At 42.7% G+C, this 18,519-nt stretch overlaps 1 protein-coding gene across 4 annotated transcripts in view; it reads right to left on the bottom strand.

Moving 5' to 3' along the window:
• Positions 1–18,519, bottom strand: part of Arhgap44 (Rho GTPase activating protein 44) — a 155,576-nt gene that overhangs the window by 56,236 nt on the left and 80,821 nt on the right. For all 4 annotated transcript variants that reach the window (XM_070026931.1, XM_070026928.1, XM_070026927.1 and 1 more), the window contains exons 4-6: positions 12,957–13,033; positions 5,989–6,100; positions 2,131–2,207 (exon numbers count right to left, since the gene is read on the bottom strand). In XM_070026931.1, coding sequence (XP_069883032.1) covers positions 2,131–2,207; positions 5,989–6,100; positions 12,957–13,033 — 266 coding nt within the window. The remainder of the gene's footprint in view (positions 1–2,130; positions 2,208–5,988; positions 6,101–12,956; positions 13,034–18,519) is intronic.

Genomic DNA, 18,519 nt, shown 5'->3' on the forward strand with positions numbered 1-18,519 from the left:
TACATTGTTTCATCTGTTTTACCTCCCTGCCCCTGACATTGACATCCTCCACTTTTCACTCCAGCTCTCCTATGTGGTCCAGAGAACATTTGCCATGCTTTGCAGGACCCTGGCAGTGAGTGCCCATCTTAGACAGCAAGCTCTTCCCTGTCTTTCTGAACAAAGAGAGTCCTTCCTTTGTAATGATGAAACTAGAACAAAAAGAAGAGGGTTCATGAGGGCCAGCCCTGAGCCCAAGGGATATCCAATAACTAGGAAGCAAAGGGATCCAAGGAAAAGGTACCTACCTGCATGTGGAGCACTGCAAGGGGCGGGGGGGGGAGATGAAAGGACTCTGCTCCCAGGTATTAAAGACTGTCATGACTCCAGAATCCTACTTCTGGTGATCCACTTCTTAAATTCCACGTGCTGCCTGGGATTCCTCCCTGAGCCCTTCTCTTTTCCTTACACTAGTTCATTTTCTTCCAAAGGATATATTACTCTGCTCAGGCTTCTGCAGCAAACGGCCACAGACCTGGTGGGCTTTGATGACCTAAGTTTATTTTCTTGCAGCTCTGGAGGCTGGACTTCCAAGATCAAAGTTCCAAAAAGAAGACCCCTCTTCCTAACTTGCAGTTGGCACCAAGTCCTTTTGTAGCCTTTCCTGTCAGTGTATCAATTATATGGAACAGAGCTCCAGCCCTGGACTACCTTAAATATCTTATCTCAAGAAGTAATCTCAGTGGTGTTCAAGGAGTTCCAGAAGTGAATTTACCGGAAATGCCAGCCAGTATATAAGATTCAAGAGTTAGCTGTCCAGCAGAGGCTGAATGTGTCCTAGACTCAGAAGGGTTAATCTTAAAATACATATCCAGAAAAAAAGTGAGGTCACTGGGGGAAAAAGGGAGTGTTTTTCTTTAACCACTGCCAATCTAAACCAATGGCATAAAAGACATTTCCATATTGTTAATATTTGCTTCAAAATACAAGCTTTAACTCACTACAATACTTCCTTGAGGTTATCTCCATCCCTCTCCTATACAATCTTTCGTTCATCTTCTAAGCATCTGTTTTCTCCGAGGAGGAGAAAGGCCTAAATCATTGGCTTTTGAAGCAAACAAGCCAGGTTTACCTGACTAGTGACAAATGTGCACATTTGATATAAAGTCTCACTAGCTTAGATGGATTTGACAATATTCACCGGAGTTGGAGAAGTCGAAGATCCAGTCACTGGCTAGAAGTAGAAGCAAAAAGTGCCAATCTGGGAGCACAGTAGGAAGGAAGAGGACACGCTTGCTAAAAAGTCATTCTTCGCTGCTAAGAAGTCTTGCTTCATCCTGTAACCTAAACTTAAGTGATGGAAGAATCCATAGCTTAGAGGCTAAGATTAGACCTTCTACTAGTTGCTAAAGCAGACACCTGCAAGACAATAACTTGAGTGGCTGAGAGGCCTGTATTGCCAATAATTCCCCCAAAGCCATCCACTCTCTCCCAACTCACAGCTCTTAACCACAAAGTGGGCTATGAGATGATGAAGATGGACCAGCAAACAGATGGAGTAGGATCATCCTAAAAGGCTTCAAAAAATCTATAAACAACAAAGATTGTCAAGGATCCAAGGCTGGGAAAGTTTATAAAAGCTGAAATTTGGATAGGAGAGATAGAGATTTCCTTCCCAGATTCCAAAATAAAGGAGATGAGAGGCTGAAGAAAAGTGTGATGAAGTAGGAAAAATATTATAAATCACAAGTGAAATCTTCAGCGACAGACATCTTTCTGGGCTTTCAGAAACCGCATATCCCTTGGTGTCCTCATTAAACAAAACACTGGCCTGGTGAGAAGACTCTCATCAGAGGACTAATCAAAAGTAGTGGCATAGCTGGAAGTAGTAATGACACGCTTCAGTTCTGGCACGTGGTCTTGCCAGAAGCTCTGTGCTGGAAAAACAGGCTTTCCTGGCCAAAGCAAGGAAAAGATTTCAGAGCAAAGATCCTAGTTCTTACAGAAGTATTGGGCTCCACAAACCTGGAAGCCTCTAAGGAAACAAAGAACTTAGTGTTAGAGAACACATTCACTGCACACAAACCCACCCGTCTCTGACCCCAAATAAAACCCTTCAAAGAAGCAGGAAAGAACGTAAAGAAATCCTACCTGGTTCGGGAAGAGTCCATGTCCAAGACCAGCTTTGCTAAATGCTTTCTCTGCTTTTGAATGTTCGGAATTTCCACCTGCAGTCATGGATGAGAGACAGGATCAGATAGAAGCTGAAGGTCAGTATTTTAAAGGATTAGGCTTCTGAACAATTAAGAACTACTAACAGCAACCCCATAGTTTGCTAGAACCCAATCCCTATTTTCAAACCAAACCCTCTTCTTCCTTCTCCATTTTATTGAAGTACAGTTGTTCATAAATAGCAGTTACAAGCATTATATCTGTGCATACTCACATATAATTGTGAAGGCCTCCCCCACCGACATGCTAGGCAGGTACTTTATTACTTGAGTCACACCCCAGCCATAGGGTTATATGTTTTAAGGATGCAATTTGCTATTTTGCTATATATCTATGACAATCATCACATCTTACAATTATTTCCTTTCTTTGTGTGTACATGTGTATGCACTAATACACACCTGTACATATTAAAAACACTTGAGATCTGTCTTCTTAATATCTTTCAAGTAAGCAATTCCTTGTGTGTACTTGTATGTGTATACTTGTGTGTGCACGTAGCAATAGCAAAAGCACTTCAGATCCATCTTCTTAGCAAATTTCAAGTAAGCAATTCTTTGTGTGTCTGTATCTGTATTGAATACTTGTGCATGTCTGTGTTTGGGTGTGTATAGTAAAAACACTTCAGATCCATCTTGACAGATTCAAGTAAGCAACACAGTAGTCATACCATACTGTCCAGTGCATCTCCAGACTCCATTCATCCAGCATAGATGAGACTTTCTACTCTCTCATCAGCCTCCTAATTCCTCTTCCTGAGTAATTCTCTGCTTTCTTCTCTGGGTGCCCACCAAGTCCCCCACTGACTTAAGACAATCTCTGAGGTCCTGTGTCTCCCTGTTACTGCCCTAGGTCTGGCCAAGCTCTGACTCTCACTTCAGCCAGAAAAACAGGGGCTTGATCTTACCTCCTTTACTTCCACAAGACCAAGACTTGGGGAGAAATAAAGGGAGCCAGGCAGCGAGTTCTGACACGCAGACCTACCACAAAACGAGCAGTGAAAGCTGGAGGAGACCTGAGAAGTTTTGAGGAATGCCAGTCGGGTGTGTGTCTTATAGTTACAGAAATCAAGTAAGATGTTCCCAAAGTAAACAATGAAGAAACACCAACACCATGGCTTTTCTGAGCAACGAGTCCTTCCATATTGGTTATATGGAGATGCTCTTTTTATAGTTTCCTTTCTAAAAATGACTTCCCTGAGCACTCTAGTGCAGGATTTTGGTTCCAGGCCCAGTAAAAAAAAAAGTAGGGCAGGATGTGAGAATTAAAAAAGGAAAATTGGCCATAAATTAAATGAGAATCATGTCAGGCTGTGGTTTTTATATAAGGGGAAAACATGAGGGAAACCCAATGTTCTGTGTAGGGCTTTCCGTTCATTCACTGTCTTGAGCAAGGCTGCATAAGACACTGAGTGTAAGGACTTCCAAAGGAGAGAGCCGTGTAGGTGTCCATGGGCAGCCAGAGTCTGCAAAGTTACGTGAGGCAGGACTGGGGGATTCCATGGTAATTGTGAGTCTTGCCAAGAGAATCCCAGTTTTGCTTCTAAGTCAGCCTAGCTGCTGTTTGTCTGGGGCTTTTGCTATAGCATGGCCTGTAGGAGAACAGAGTCTCTCATGAATGTTCTTGGTTAGGGGAGGGTCTGACCAGGATGGAGGCAGAGAGGACTACAGTTGGTACATGTCAATCCAGGACTTGGTCTTTGATTGTCTTTAGGTATGCAAGCAATGATTTAGTTGTTCTTCTGTCTTAGAAAAACTATCAGGGGCCAAGCACTGGTGGTCCATGCCTGTAAACCTAGCTACTCAGGAGGCTGAGATCTGAGGATTGTTATTCCAAGCCAGCCCCTGGAAGCAAAGCCCATGAAATTCATCTCCAATTAACCACCAGAAAACTGCAAGTGGCTCAAAGTGGTAAAGCGGTAGCTTTGAGCAAAAAGATATCAAAGACATCACTCAGGCCCTGAGTTCAAGCCCCACACCGAACAACAACAATAACTACAGGGGAAGGAGAGGAATTGGAAAAAGTCTAGAGAAGTAACCAATCAGGACCTAGGGCGGTATCATCCAATTATAGTGGCCTCTAGTCACCAGTACCTATGTAACTCCAAATTTCAATGAGCAAAAATGAAATGTAATGAAAAATGGAGTTGTTGAACCATACTAACCTTATCTCCAGTGCTTGACAGCTAAGTAAGGCTAGGGGTTGCCAAAGAATGCAGACTTAGAAATGTCAACCATTGATTGCAGGGAGCGCTGAGAGGACTGGTTAGATTTACAAGGTCTAAGGTTGGAAGCAAATAAAGCCCACTAACCACTTCCTGTCCCCCTTGCCGTGGTTTTTCCGGATGGAAACTAGCAAAAGTGTCACACAGACATTGAGATAGCTAGCTGTTTCAGAGGGGCTGTTTCTAATCAAGATGCTTTTATACTTAAATAGCCATGTTCAAACGAAACCCCTGTGTGTAACTAATTGATGCCATTTTAAAAGTACATGAAGTAGAGGGATAAATAAAACAAATACATAAGCAAACAAAGTTACAAATAAGTAAGTCTGAGTTTCTAAACTCCCATGTGGTCGCATCTTTGTTACATATCTTTGCCTTAAAGGTGGACATTCTCCTGACCTCTACTGCCAAAGATAGGCTTGCTTTTTTAAAAACTGTATGTCAAAGAACTCACATAACAAGTACATATCCTACTGTGATTGGCTTCTTTGTCTTGACATCAGCAGACATTGACAGGTGATGTTTAGGTCACATTCATTGCCACAGCTGCATACTATTCCTTTTATTAATTAGACATTGGTTAGTTGTACAAGGGGGTATCAATTTAACAATATTTATGTGAAAATGCCTCTTGATCATAATAACCCCTCTAGTATTTTCCCTCCTTTCCTATGGTATTGTTTTGTATGCATATATCTTAATATTTTTCTATCCCTTATCATACTGAAGAACGTAGGTTGAATAATGCTATGGTAAGTGGTTTTTGTTAAGAAGAAGAAAAAAAGATACCTAGCTTTTTAACAAAATACTTTATGCTGGGCACCAGTGGCTCATGCCTACAATCCTAGCTACTCAAGAGGCTGAGATCTGAGGATCAGGTTGTAAAGTCCATGAGACTCTTACCTCCAATTAACCATAAAAGACAGAAGTGGGAGTATATACCCGAAGTGGTAGAGTGCCAGCCTTGAGGGAAAAAGCTAACCAGGCCCTGAGTTTAAGCCACAGCACTGGCACAAAAACAAACAAACAAACAACAACAAAACCAAGAGGCTGAGATAGGAGGAACGAGAGATCAAGACTGGCAGGATTATATGGTGAGACTTTGTCTTAAAAGAAAAAAAGCCAAAGCAGGAGAGGGAAGACTACCAAACACAAGAGAATTTTACAGAGGCTGTAGAATCAGGTCACTAAGGCTACATGTGAGGGGACTGCCATCCATTTTAATGAAGACCTGAGATGGGTGGGGGAGACAGAGGTCATGGTAGTCTAGGTGTGGGGTGGAGATGGAGTTGATATGGCAGCCTTGTATCTATTTATCAGAATGCAAAGAGAAGACGCTAGAACAGGAGGAGGCAGCAAACAGCTGGTGGCACCGCCTGCCATATTTGGAAATCTTGACGTGGGTTGAGTCATAGTATGTCTTACTGAAAAGCTATGCCAGGGAGTGGGCCATAGAAGTGATGGAGACCATAGAAGGCTGGAGGTAAGTCAGTACAGCAGCTCTGCTTCCACACATCCTCATCACCCAGGCCCAGCCCCCTACTGCTGCTCACCTCAGCCAGCAGAAACAGGGGCTCAATCACATCTCTCTCCACTTGCAACTCGAAATGTATCAGCTCCTGAGCCAGCTTGTCCTCTGTCTCTCCGCAGAGTTTCAGCATCTTCCTGCAACCAAGGGGGGAAACACATCGACAACATGTTGCTAGCTGTGCTCCATCACCTCCTTGCTCCATAAACTTTCCCAAGTCAGTGGTAAGAAGTAGCTGGTTCTTGTGGCTGCCAGTGATTGAGCTGTTCCAACTTTCTTCATTTCTTCATGATCATTTTTTTTTTCCAAATGGAAGTACTCACCATGTAACATGTGGGGAAACATAAGGGAAGAAGAGGACACAGACTCATGCATGCCAATTCCATGGACAGGAAGCGTCAGGTGTTTCCCTGTGTCCCCTGGGAACCATACTGACTCCAGCTAAGACCAACCCACCTACATCTTCAACCACTCACATAAAACTCTGTTTCCACAGGTCCTGACAGAAAGAAAACCCTTACCCCCAAGCCAGGAAAAATCAGCACTGAATAGATACTTATTCAATGGAAAAATCACTCCACAATTTGATCTGAAATGAGTAAACAGGCAGAAGACATGAATGAGTAAATTATTCCATGAGACAGCTGGTCATAGTAGCACATGCCTATACTACTAAGCTACTTAGTAGGTAGAGATTGGGAAGATGGAGGATAAAGGCCAGGCCAGATAAAATGTTCTCAAGATGTCATATCAACAACAGCTGGGCTCAGTGGCATTTGCCTGTCATCCCAGCTACCCAGGACACTGAATATCTTGCTTACAGGCTAGCCCAGGGGACTACAAAAAGAAAGAAAAGAAAAGAAAAGAAAAGGAAAGAAAAGGAAAGGAAAACAAAAACAATAAAATTCTCCCCAAACAACAACTAAAACCAAACCGAAACAAAACAAGAACACCTTTGTGAGACCCCATTTCAATGGAAAAAGCTAGGTACAATAATATGTATTCACCATTCTGGATCTCAGGAAGCATAAATAGGGGATTACAGTCTAGGCCAAAAAGCAACACCCTGTCTCAAAAACAACCTCCCAACAAAAAGGGCTGGAAGGCAACTCAAGAAGTAGAGCACTGATCTAGCAAACTTGATACTCTGAGGCCAAACGCTCAGAATTCACACACACACACACACACACACACACACACACACACACACACACAAAGAAGAAGAAGGAGGAGGAGGAGGAGGAGGAGGAGGAGGAGGAGGAGGAAGAAGAGGAGGAGGAGGAGGAGGAGGAGGAGGGGGAAAGGAAAAGAAAGGAAAGGAAAAGTTTGTTATCCCATGAGAAGACAGACTATTTCAGAATGAATTTCTCCCCAAATGACTGCCCATGTTTGTAGAGCATCCCATATCAATAGAAACTAATATAAAATATTTTTGAAAGTCACTATGTGCAGAGGTAACTTACTGTGTCCACATATACTCTATAGTACTGCTGCTTTACTAGCTAAAATGTTGCCAGCAGTGCTTTTATACTCAACAAATCGTCATACTACTTGGTTTTCAAATACACCACTCTGTTTGGGGGCCACAGAGTTAATCACTTTGCTCTACCATATTTCTCTCTGTGGAAATAGCTACTTGCATTTATGAAGTGGTTTCAGCTGTGGCATTCTTAGCTAAGTATGGACAGATGCAGTTTCATTTTGCACAAGTGAACATTTCCCCAGCACAAGTGAGTTTCTACTACTTCTTAACCCTGCCAACCCTTGATGCAGTTAAACATCTTAATTTCTGCCAAATGGAGAAACATAAACTACTTGTCATTTTAGCAATTCTTTTTTTTTTTGTTGGTCGTGGGGCTTGAACTCTGGGCCTGGGCGCTGTCCCTCAGCTCTTCAGCTCAAGGCTAGCACTCTACCACTTGAGCCACAGCACCACTTCCTACTTGTCATTTTAGTTTTCATGTGCATTTCCTGTCTACTACTGACACTGGTTATCTCTTCACATGTTTGGGCATTCTAGAAATTTCTTTCAGGATGTATCCTTCATAATCCTTGGCTACTTCCTACCTGAGATCTACCTGAGTTTGTCTGTTGGGATTCCCCATATACTGTACTTGCTCATAAATACATAATGTGGAGTAGATCCTAATTCTTGCCCAACTTTTTTGAAAATACCAACTCTAGGTTGTGTTTTTCTCTTTTCACTGTGTGTGTATGTGTGTACATGCAGATGCTGGTCTCAGGGCTTGAAATCAGGACCTAGGCACTGTCCATGAGCTTTATGCTCAAGGCTAGTGCTCTAGCATTTGGGCCACAGCTCTAAGTCAACTTTTTATGAGTTCTTCGAGGATAGGAGTCTCACAAACTTTCCTGCCTCAGCTGGCCTTCCGATCCTCAGATCTCAGCCTCTTGAGTAACTAGGATTACCCTGCTCTTTGACCCTTTATATAGTGGTGACTTTTTATCAGATTTTTCTGGTCCTAACCAGCATATTTCTTATTTATTTATTTCTTTACTTTTGGTGTTACTAGGGCCTTGTGTTTGCTAGGCAGATGCTGATCCCTCAGCCCTCCTACTTTCTTCTCTACCCTGGCTCTGCGTGGACATGATATTAAACTCCACACTGAGCAGTATCCCTTTGGAATTTTGAGGGCCCTGTTTAATCATTTCAAGCGTCCTTTGTTGCTTTCAGTGAGTCCTGGAGGCACTCACCATTCAGGTTCTCTGTAATGTGACAATTTGTTCTCAAAGGTTGTAGAATCTTCTATGGCCAGTATTCATGAGGACATCTTTCAGCATAGGGTTAATAGTCTTTTCCCCGACTGTACTAAAAAACAATTCATGTCATTCCAATCTGGAAAATGCTTTTATGGCTTATTACATTTTATTATAATTTCTCCCTCTCCTTTTCTAAAAAAACTCCTGTTGTTCAGGACTAAGACTTCTTGGGCTGGTGCTCTAATTACTGTGCTTTTTCTAATTGCCCTTTCTTTATCTGAATAATTTCCTACTTATCTTTCAAAGTTTCTACTGAGAGTTTCACGTTTGCTGTAGCACGGTTTCATTTCTGTGAGCCTGCTTTCATCTCTGAATGCTTCCTCCCTACAAACATTCTGTACTGGCATCTTGTTTTTGATTCATGGAAATTTATCCTCTCTACCACTTAAAAACATAAATGATAGCTTACCTAAAATCTTTTCCTCCTCCACACGATCTTTGATTCTTACAAATTGCATTTCCCCTCCTGCCTGAGGGATTCAATTAGCACCTCCCCTCCAGGGATCATTCGTGCTTGCCTATACTTGAGGATGAAGATGTAGAAGCTCAGAGCGTGAGAGCTATGGCTGGGTGCTTGTCTACAGGAAGATGTGGCTGAGCCGTACTCTTCCCTGCTGTTCTCAGGACTTTAGGGGCTGCTTAGATTGCCCAGAGAAGACTTTTCCAATTTCTTGCCTAGAAAATAAAAGCTTAGAGACCAACCTGATTGTGGAGTGAGGACAGAGAAGTCTTAGGACAGTGTAAGGACTGGGTGGCCTTACACTGCTCTGTGCCGACTTCTCCATCTAAGAAGGCTTCTTTTTATCTGGCCTACAGAATAAAAGCTCCAGACTTCAGCAGATGGAGGTACAGGGAATGAATGTCTCTTGGAGGTGTAGAGGCAGTGATCCACACAGCATGAAAAGCTTTCAACCATATTCGTCAACATCCTATTCCACCCTGCCCCTCCCCACAAAACACACAGTCTAGAGGTTCCCAAAGCATCAATTCTAGAGCACTGTCTACATCTCCTGGTGTGCGCATAGCCTATTACTTGATGGGGGTCAGTCTTCTGGGATGTTCTCTCCCATTCTCCTTCTCCTTCTCTCCCCCCCCCCCATTTTGCTAATTGTGGTACTGGGGATGGAAACAGGGCCTTAACCTCTTGGCAAGTGCTCTACCTCTGATACAAACCTGCATCCTGTTCCTATATTATTATCCCTTCCAACTCACAAAATCATGTTTCTGTTGCTTTTTTTTTATTTTTCCTGTATTGGATGAGGATGATTTGTTTTTATTTTCAGGAAAAAAAAAACCAAGATGCCTGCTATAGATTCAGAGGCGTGTGGAAGGGAGTGAATCAGATGGTGTTTCACTTGCCATCATTGCTTCTGGTTTTGTGTCAGTGGCCTCTCTTGGGAGGATCACACATGGAAAGCCGTGCCTATCCATCCAAGTCATGACGTGCTCTTTTTCACAGCTGCGTTTGTTCCATCTCTATCTGCGATGATCACAGATATGGACACAGGAATGGATATCACTTTCCTTCACTCTCTATTCAAGTCACTGTGCCTTCCCTTTGTCTGTTACTCTTTTCACTCTCTCAGCCCTCATTTTCCTCTCCATTTCCTTTTTCATCTCTCCACTATCTGGAAGCCATATATACTTCTGTTATTTCTGTAGAATTACGAAGGTGACTGCAAATGCAGATGAAATATATCTTTATTTCCTTTCAAACAGCACAAGAAGGGGAAACAATGGTTTACCCCTCCAGTATTTCATGTTTATGGCCTAATATTTCAGTTCCATCTTGTTTACCACCCTTATAATGAATCATTCTTATGTTGCTGGGATTCAATGCTTATTTGTATTCTGAGGAGGAGGAAAAAGAGGAGGAGGAAGAGGGCAAAGAGGAGGAGGATGGGGAGGAAAAAAGAAAAGAGGAGGAGGACAAAGAGGAAGAAAAAGAAAGGAAGGATGAAAAGGCTGAAGAAGGAAGAAGAGGTGGAGGAAAGGCAGATAAAAAGGAGGAAGCTCTTTGTTTTCTTCCTATTTGCCTAAAAGCAAGGAATAAATTTACGAAGGTGTTCCCATTCCCCTTTCTACCAGAAAGAACAAAAGTGAGTCAACTGGAGACAACTCTATCAGCCCCAAGATGGAGCCAGAAAAGGTACATAAAAAACTCCACTTACAAGTCCTTACCTTCCCACAACCTGCCAGCCAAGAGACACATTTCCTCTTGTCTTGTCACTTCTCTAAAAATTGCTCCTTCCCCCCAAATGCTATGCAAACCCATCTGTTACTCATCAGTGAGGGAGTTGTCCACGTGCAGGAGACCCACATGTTGAATAAGTGGCCCCAGTTAAGGAAGAAGACAGTGAGAGGGAAATAGAAATTATTTCCTTCTCTACAATAGATTAAGTCATTTTGAAATTGCACTTTGCTCTATCCAGAATCCATTTCCATAAAAGACTTAATTAGTTTGTTGGGCGAGAATATGCAAGAAGCGTCTTTGAGTATTAATGCAGTTTACACTGTGAGTAGTATATGTCTGCCTGAAAATAGCTTTAATTTCACTTTATTTTAGACTAATGATTTGGTTGATGATAAAATTGTAGACTTCTTGTCTTTCTATTTCTTACTTGGAGATAGTCCTCTATTACTGACTGGAATTTACTTGGCTAAGCAAGAGTATTATTTTCAGTTTAATTATGATGTGATAGATAATTCTTTTTTCTCTCGTTGATATTACATTTCTTTGGGGGGGGCAAGGGAGGAGGAAATAACCTAGAGTCTTAGTAGAATGCGTTCAGGATGGATTCCTTATGATTGATCTCAAATAGGACTTTCTGTGTACCTTAAATGAGACTTAGGTTTTCCTTCCTATTTGGAAAAGATTCAGCCACTGATGCATCCTTCTCTCCATTTCTGCAGAACCTCCTTCTAGATGTAATGGTGGTGATCTCTGTACTGTGTCCCCCAGCCCCTGGGCATGGCCTAATACTTATTTTTCCTGTGGCCATGTCTGTAGGCCATGCTAATATAATTCCAGGCCCATCAATTCTTTATTCTGTGCACAATCTCCAGTACACCCGAAGTGAAGCCTTAAAATTATCAGTATAACTTCTATATTAAGAGGCCCTAATTTGTTTTTAAATCCAGTTCTGTCCATTCCTTTCTCATGCTATATGATGTGTTTATTAAAGATGTCTCTGATCTTTAGTTCATTGTTCCATTTCACTTTAAATAGTGTACATTTTCTTTCATACTGTCCCTTTTCCTTCTAGTACTCGGTTTACTGGTTGTCCTACTGATTGATTGTAGGACAGTGTGGTTGTATTTCCAGGAAGATTCTAGTTGTAATGAGGTTTCGTGTAGCTTTACAATCGTCCTGGCTTGTTCAGGGATTCCTGCCTGTTTTGGTATTTGATGCTCAGTGGTTGTCAACTTGCTTCTAACTGTACCCTGGGCTGTGAATAGTCTTTCTTCATATCTCACCAGCTTTAAGTTGCTTTCTCCCCTGGGACTGGCTTGCTTCACTGCTGAGGAAGAGTCATATCAGAGCTGAGGGTTTACAATGTGTCCTTCCCCTCCCCAAAATTCAGGCACACCCCAAGCTTCCCTGGGAAATTCCAGACCCCTTGCTTTCAGTAAAAAAATTTTTATATCAGTATTTGTTTTTATTTTTCTACTTTTCCATTTTCTTATTTGTATTATTTGTATGACACACAGGGGTTTCACTGTGTGGTATTTCTAGAATACAAATCAAATTTACCCTCTTTACTATCCCACCCCCATTCTTTCTCTTCCTCTCTTCCTGAAAAAAATTCAGCAGTTTCACTATTCTGTTTTCATACATATGTGTAGAATACTTTGACCAGATTTTTTCACACACACACACACACACACACACACACACACACACACACACACACACACACACACACACACACACACACACACACACACACACACACACACACACACACACACACACACGACCTTTTTCCTTTCACTCTCCCCCTTCCTTCTGGTACCAACCCCTAAACAGAACCATTTTTACATTCCTGCCTTCGTTTGTAAGAATAATGTGATTATCAGGTTAAGTGAAATAAGCAGACTGAGAAAGTCAAATATCCATGTCTTCTCTCCTACATGGAACCCAGTTCTAGACCTCTTTCTAGGACTGGGGACTCAGCTGGACTTGGCACAAACCCATGTGTGGTGTCTCCTTACCCAAGAAGGGTGTCATCTCCCAGGATGGCTGAGCCTTCCATCAGACACTGAGCCAAAGTGGTCAAAGGCAACTTTTTCTGAAAAGGAAACACAGAGTGCAATGAAGATACTTCTCTACTACCACCCACATACTCCAGATCAGCACAAAGTCCAACATTCCCCAAGATGCTACATGAGCTTTGGAACATGCTGACTTTAATGTACCAAGAAACTCAAAGTACATGATGATGGCCTGCACTTAGAAAAGTCAAAATCCACAAAAATGAAACCTGAATTAAATGTGTCACTGTGGAAAATAAGACTCGGGTTTATGCATTACACTGTTAAATGGAGTAGGGTAGCAACAAGGGGTAAAGGAGACAGCTCATGAACAACAAAAACAGAGAAATGTGTTCACATACGACACAACACAAGGCAAGAATCAAAACAGAGACAAAGTCCAGAGAAGACACACAAATGGCCACATGGAAAAGTGCTAGGGCTTAGGAGTCATTGGGGAACTACAAGTCCATGCCACTTCACAGACCTACATGGCTAGATTAGGAATATGAAAAAGAAAAACAAACACTAAGAAACAGAAACAATTCATAGCACGCAGTGAACAGATGCCTTGCCACTGGAAATTTACCAGAGCACAGAACTGTATACAAGTTAGCTAGTACCTCAATAGTTACATACCCCAGCAATTACACTCCTGGATATGTACTCCCAAATAAATGAAAACAGACAGACAAAAAAGTTTTCATACATGTGAAGAGCAGCACTGTTTATAATAGATAATAAGTGGAAATAATTCATGATGCCCATCAATGAATGAATGGATAAGCACATATGACAGTCCCTAGAGGGGAAGACTATTGAGTTTCGAAAAAGAATGAATTGTTAACATGTGCTATAACGTAGATGAACCTGAAATACATCATCCTGAGCAAAATATGCCAGACTCAAGAGGATACACGCTACATGATTCTATTTATATGGAATATCAAGAGGCCTAGATTTAGAGACAGAAAGCAGGTTAGCACTTAACAGAAGCTGTGAAGGACAGAGGAATGGAGAGATACTGTTTTAGGGACCTAGCATTTCCTTCTGTGGTATTGAGACTGCTCCAGAACCAGGCAATGGTGACAACTAGACAATATTGTGAGTGAACTAAATGTATGGCTGCCATACACTTTGCAATGGTATACCTTCATGCCACAAGGAGGCAGAGGCAAGCTATTAGGATATACAGCTTGACCCATCTCCTCCTTACGAAGTATCAAAGAACCACATCCAACCTGCATGCACAGACACAGCAGAAGAAAACCAAGAAATCAGGAAATAAATGCTAGCATATGCGCAAACCTTCTACTCTCTACAGCCATAAAGACAGTGCTCAAAGTAGAAAGGGACTAAAAAGCCCCCTAGTGTTGCCTAGAGAGCTCCCACTATCATTTGCTTTGTGCTGCACTGCTTTTTTGGAAAGGAGGCACTCCTCACTGGCTGGGTACCAACCTGCAGTGGATGAAAGCAGCCACTGCTTTCTTATTTCTTATTTCTAGAGATGACAAGTATCATCAGATTCGCTGAAGGTATACTCCACCTCACAGTCATCTGCACCCTTTATAGTGTCCTTTAGAATAAACTGATAACACGAGTGAGGTAATTCCTCATGTTCTGTGAGCCACACTAGCAAATGATGCAGACTGAGAAGGAGAATGAGACGTCTAATATATGGCTAGTCAATTACAAACACCAGAGGCCAGGATTTGCAATGGTTCCCTTTGATGGTTAATTTCACTGGGCGGAGAATCACCTGGATTGGCAAAGTTCATCTCTGGTGTGCCTGTGAGGGCATTTCCAGAGAGGACTGATTAAGGGTCAAGGAAACACATCTTAAGTGTGGATCAGACTACTCCATAGGCTCAAGGCCTACATGGAATAAAGTGGGGAATGGAGAAGGCCAACAGCACAGGATACTCTCTCTCTCTCTCTCTCTCTCAATCAGTGTGTAGGTGTGTGTGTGTGTGTGTGTGTGTGTGTGTGTGTGTGTGTGTGTGTGTGTGTGTGTGTGTGTGTGTGTGTGTGTGTGTGTGTGTGTGTGTGTGTGTGTGTGTGTGTGTGTGTGTGTGTGTGTGTTATGACACTGGGGCTTGAACTCAGGCCCTCTGCTTGGCTTTCTCACTGTGTGTGTGTGTGTGTGTGTGTGTGTGTGTGTGTGTGTGTGTGTGTGTGTGTGTGTGTGTGTGTGTGTGTGGTGTGTGTGTTATGACACTGGGGCTTGAACTCAGGCCCTCTGCTTGGCTTTCTCACTCAAGGCCAGCACTCTACCACTGAGCCACAGCTCTACTTCCAGCGTTTTACTGGTTGATGAGAGGTAAGAGTCTCTTGGAATTTGCCTGCCTGCACTGGCTTTCAAGTGCAATCCTCAGATCTCAGCCTCCTGAATAGCTAGGATTACAGGTGTGAGCCACTGGCTCCCGATTTAAATGAATTAGGTTTTGAGTAAGAGGTAGATGCATATGGTATAAACTAAAAGGTGCTAAAGGTTTAAACCACAAGTCTCTTTTCTGCTCTGAGCCTTCAACCAACCACCTGTCATCTGTAATGCTGACCAGGTTTTTGTGTGTCAGTGAATCTGTAATCAAAGCAGATCTATGTATGCATCCATTTGTATGGCACATTCTCCCCCACAAGTGTTAGGACAGCAGATATATCACTCTGGGCCCTTCCCAGCTCCTTATGTAGAAATATCTTTCCTCTCACTTCCTATCATTACATATAAAGCTGCCTTATTCTGGTACCTCTGGAGTCTGAATTCAGGGCTTCACATTTTCTACACTGACTAACTACCCACTGAGTCATGTCTCCAGCCCAACTTTGTTCTTTCTTAATGACTAACATACATCACTGAATTATATATGACCATGTATTTAATGAATCCTTTAGTGGTTGTAACTGTCCCTCAACTGTCCCTCTAAAAGAAATGTTGAGGTGAACTTCAAGACTTGGATCTCAAGGGCAGGAGAAAGAGGGGTTAGTGGGTCAAGGTCAGCAGAAATTAATGAGGGAAATTCATAAAGATTCAAGAGACCAAAGGAAAAAACAAACAACAAGAATATGCATATGAAATTAATACATCTTCATGTCCAAAGAGTATGAGAGAAATCCATGACCAATAATCTAAAGCAGCAGATTAAAAGATGGTAAGGTCAATAAACCAACAGGTCGCACATCATACTATTTCTATCAAGTGACAATAATTGAGAGCTGCACAGAAGGCAGACCCTGAAGCCATCTTTTGGCCTACTGACTGTCCATCACAAAGGCCTTCTTCACACTCTCCCTCTCCTTTAGTCTCACCCCTACATTCCATATATGGACCCCACCTCTTCAAAGGATTAAATTGCTCTGAAGTCTAGACTACCCACTGAAATTTGTTTCCCTCTGCCACTGAGGACCCATGCAGAGAGCTGGTTTCCCATCCTTGGTGAATATTGGTGACTATCATAGCCGAACTTCATGCTGGCCAGTCATATTCAGGGACAAAGAGGAGGTATTAAAATAACCTTTCCCGTGGCTCTTTAGTTTACATAGACTTTAAAAATAAAAGGAAAGGCAGAATGTCCCAAGGTTATATTCAAGATGACTGTGTCTGCTAAAATTATCATGAGAATAAGTGACAGAGATTGTAAGATGACTCAGAGGCCAAAAGGTTCATTGTACTATCTGCTCTGTTCCCCAGACATATCCATTCATTCTTTCCCCTCTCCCCCTCCCTTCCCTCTTTCTCTCTGTTCTTCTCTTCTCACTTCCTCTTTCTCCTTAGCTTTGAAAACTGCTTCCTACTATACTTCAGAACCAAGCCCACAGAATGAGCTATTTTTACTCTGATCCTCAAAAGACATAGCCTAGGCTTGTCACCCAGAGCTCAATCGGTCCTGATGGGTACTGAGCCCAACACTGGGGCATTGGCTCTCTGTTTAATACTTGCATAAGTATTCTTATGCTTCACTGAACTCTCAAACAACCCTACTGGGTAGGAAAACATTATTGCTATCACCATTTCCCAAATTAAGAAACTAAGGCTTATGCAGTAATGAACGTGCTCACGTTCAGACAGAATTAGAAAGTAGTAGCTTCTTTGCTTTACCTTTGGGGAGTCAGATTCCAGCTCTCATGCTAGGTTGCCTATTATAGAACAGAAGGGTTCAAATGATAGCCTGACAGGCATGCCAGCCTGTCAGGTAGGTCCTGTGTCTGAAATATTCCGGTCAGGACAGGTCTGGGTTTTGTTGTTGTTGTGTTGTTGTTTTAAATCACTGCTCACCATGGATGGGGCAGGCACTGAAAGTACAGCAAATAGAAACACAAGATACCTGCTTCTATAACACACCTCAGTGACAGAAAACAGTGATCACAACAAGTTTAATACGAGCTGGACTCGTGGGATTGGTCAAGGAGGGTGGGGAGGGGGAGAAGGAGCCAAGGTACCTGGTGGTTGGGGAAAGCCTTGGGGAAAAAGGTGGCATCTGAGTGATAACTGAGCATTAAGAAGCTGCTGGCCTGAGCTGTTGGGAGGGAGCATTCCACATGGAGACCAGACCAAGTATCAAGGCTCCAAGAGAGACATAGTTCCGTATGTCCACTAGTATATCACTATAGTTGGAGGAGGATACCTGATGGGAAGGGCACAAGCGCTAAGCTCAGAGAAACCTGTGGAAGACATGACTGTGAGGTTTTGGCACCAAGTCAAGGAGTTCAGAGTCTCTTCTACAATGGGAGGGCTCTGGTGGAGTCCAGGCAGAAGATTTCACCTCACCTGACTTCTGTTCTAATCTCTTAGCTGGGATTTTTCAGAGGATGGATTGTGAAGGAGGAAAGGGCTTAGACTGGAACAGCTGGTAGGAACTACTCCATTGTGTAACAGCAGCCTCATGGCCAAGGTTAGGAGGACTTGTGAAATCACAGGAGGAATTCTTGGTCTTGGAAGAAGAGCTTACCGGAAGCTGGGTCGTGGGTTAGGGGAAAGGGCCAGATCTTCCTGAGAAAGTTTGCAATGCTATAGCTCCTGGGTTCCTGATTCAAACCTCATGTCTTCTCAAGGCCATATTCTCCGGAGAAGAGCTCAACCTCATAGATTCAATGGTCACTCACACCAAAGCCCAGGAAACCTTCCTCCCCTGTCATACTCCCATCCATTCCAAGGTCAAGTCTGAATACTCTGCCTCCAATATCTGTAGGGTGTGTTGATCTCTCTTCATCTTCATGTTCTCACAACTGTTGCATAGGTCATCCCCGATGTATCTAACTGACCCATTTCTACCACTGCCAGTTAGCAGCTCACAGTCACGTTACTTCCTAATAAAACCCTGGCTTTCCATTGCTCTTAGGGATGAAGTCCAAATCCTCTGCGAAGTGTTACCTAGTGCCCTGTTGTCTCATCTTCTGACACTTTCCTTCCCTGCCCTCCACAGTCTAGTCACTCTTGTCACCTTTCTTGTCTCCATGATGTTATGCTTGGAACTGGGTCTTGGAACTCGGTATATGCTGGCCTCTGATATGGAAACATCTGTACCCT

This window comes from Dipodomys merriami, unplaced genomic scaffold, assembly GCF_024711535.1.
Source record: "Dipodomys merriami isolate MVZ:Mamm:240054 unplaced genomic scaffold, mDipMer1.0.p SCAF_19, whole genome shotgun sequence".
Lineage (NCBI taxonomy): Eukaryota > Metazoa > Chordata > Mammalia > Rodentia > Heteromyidae > Dipodomys > Dipodomys merriami.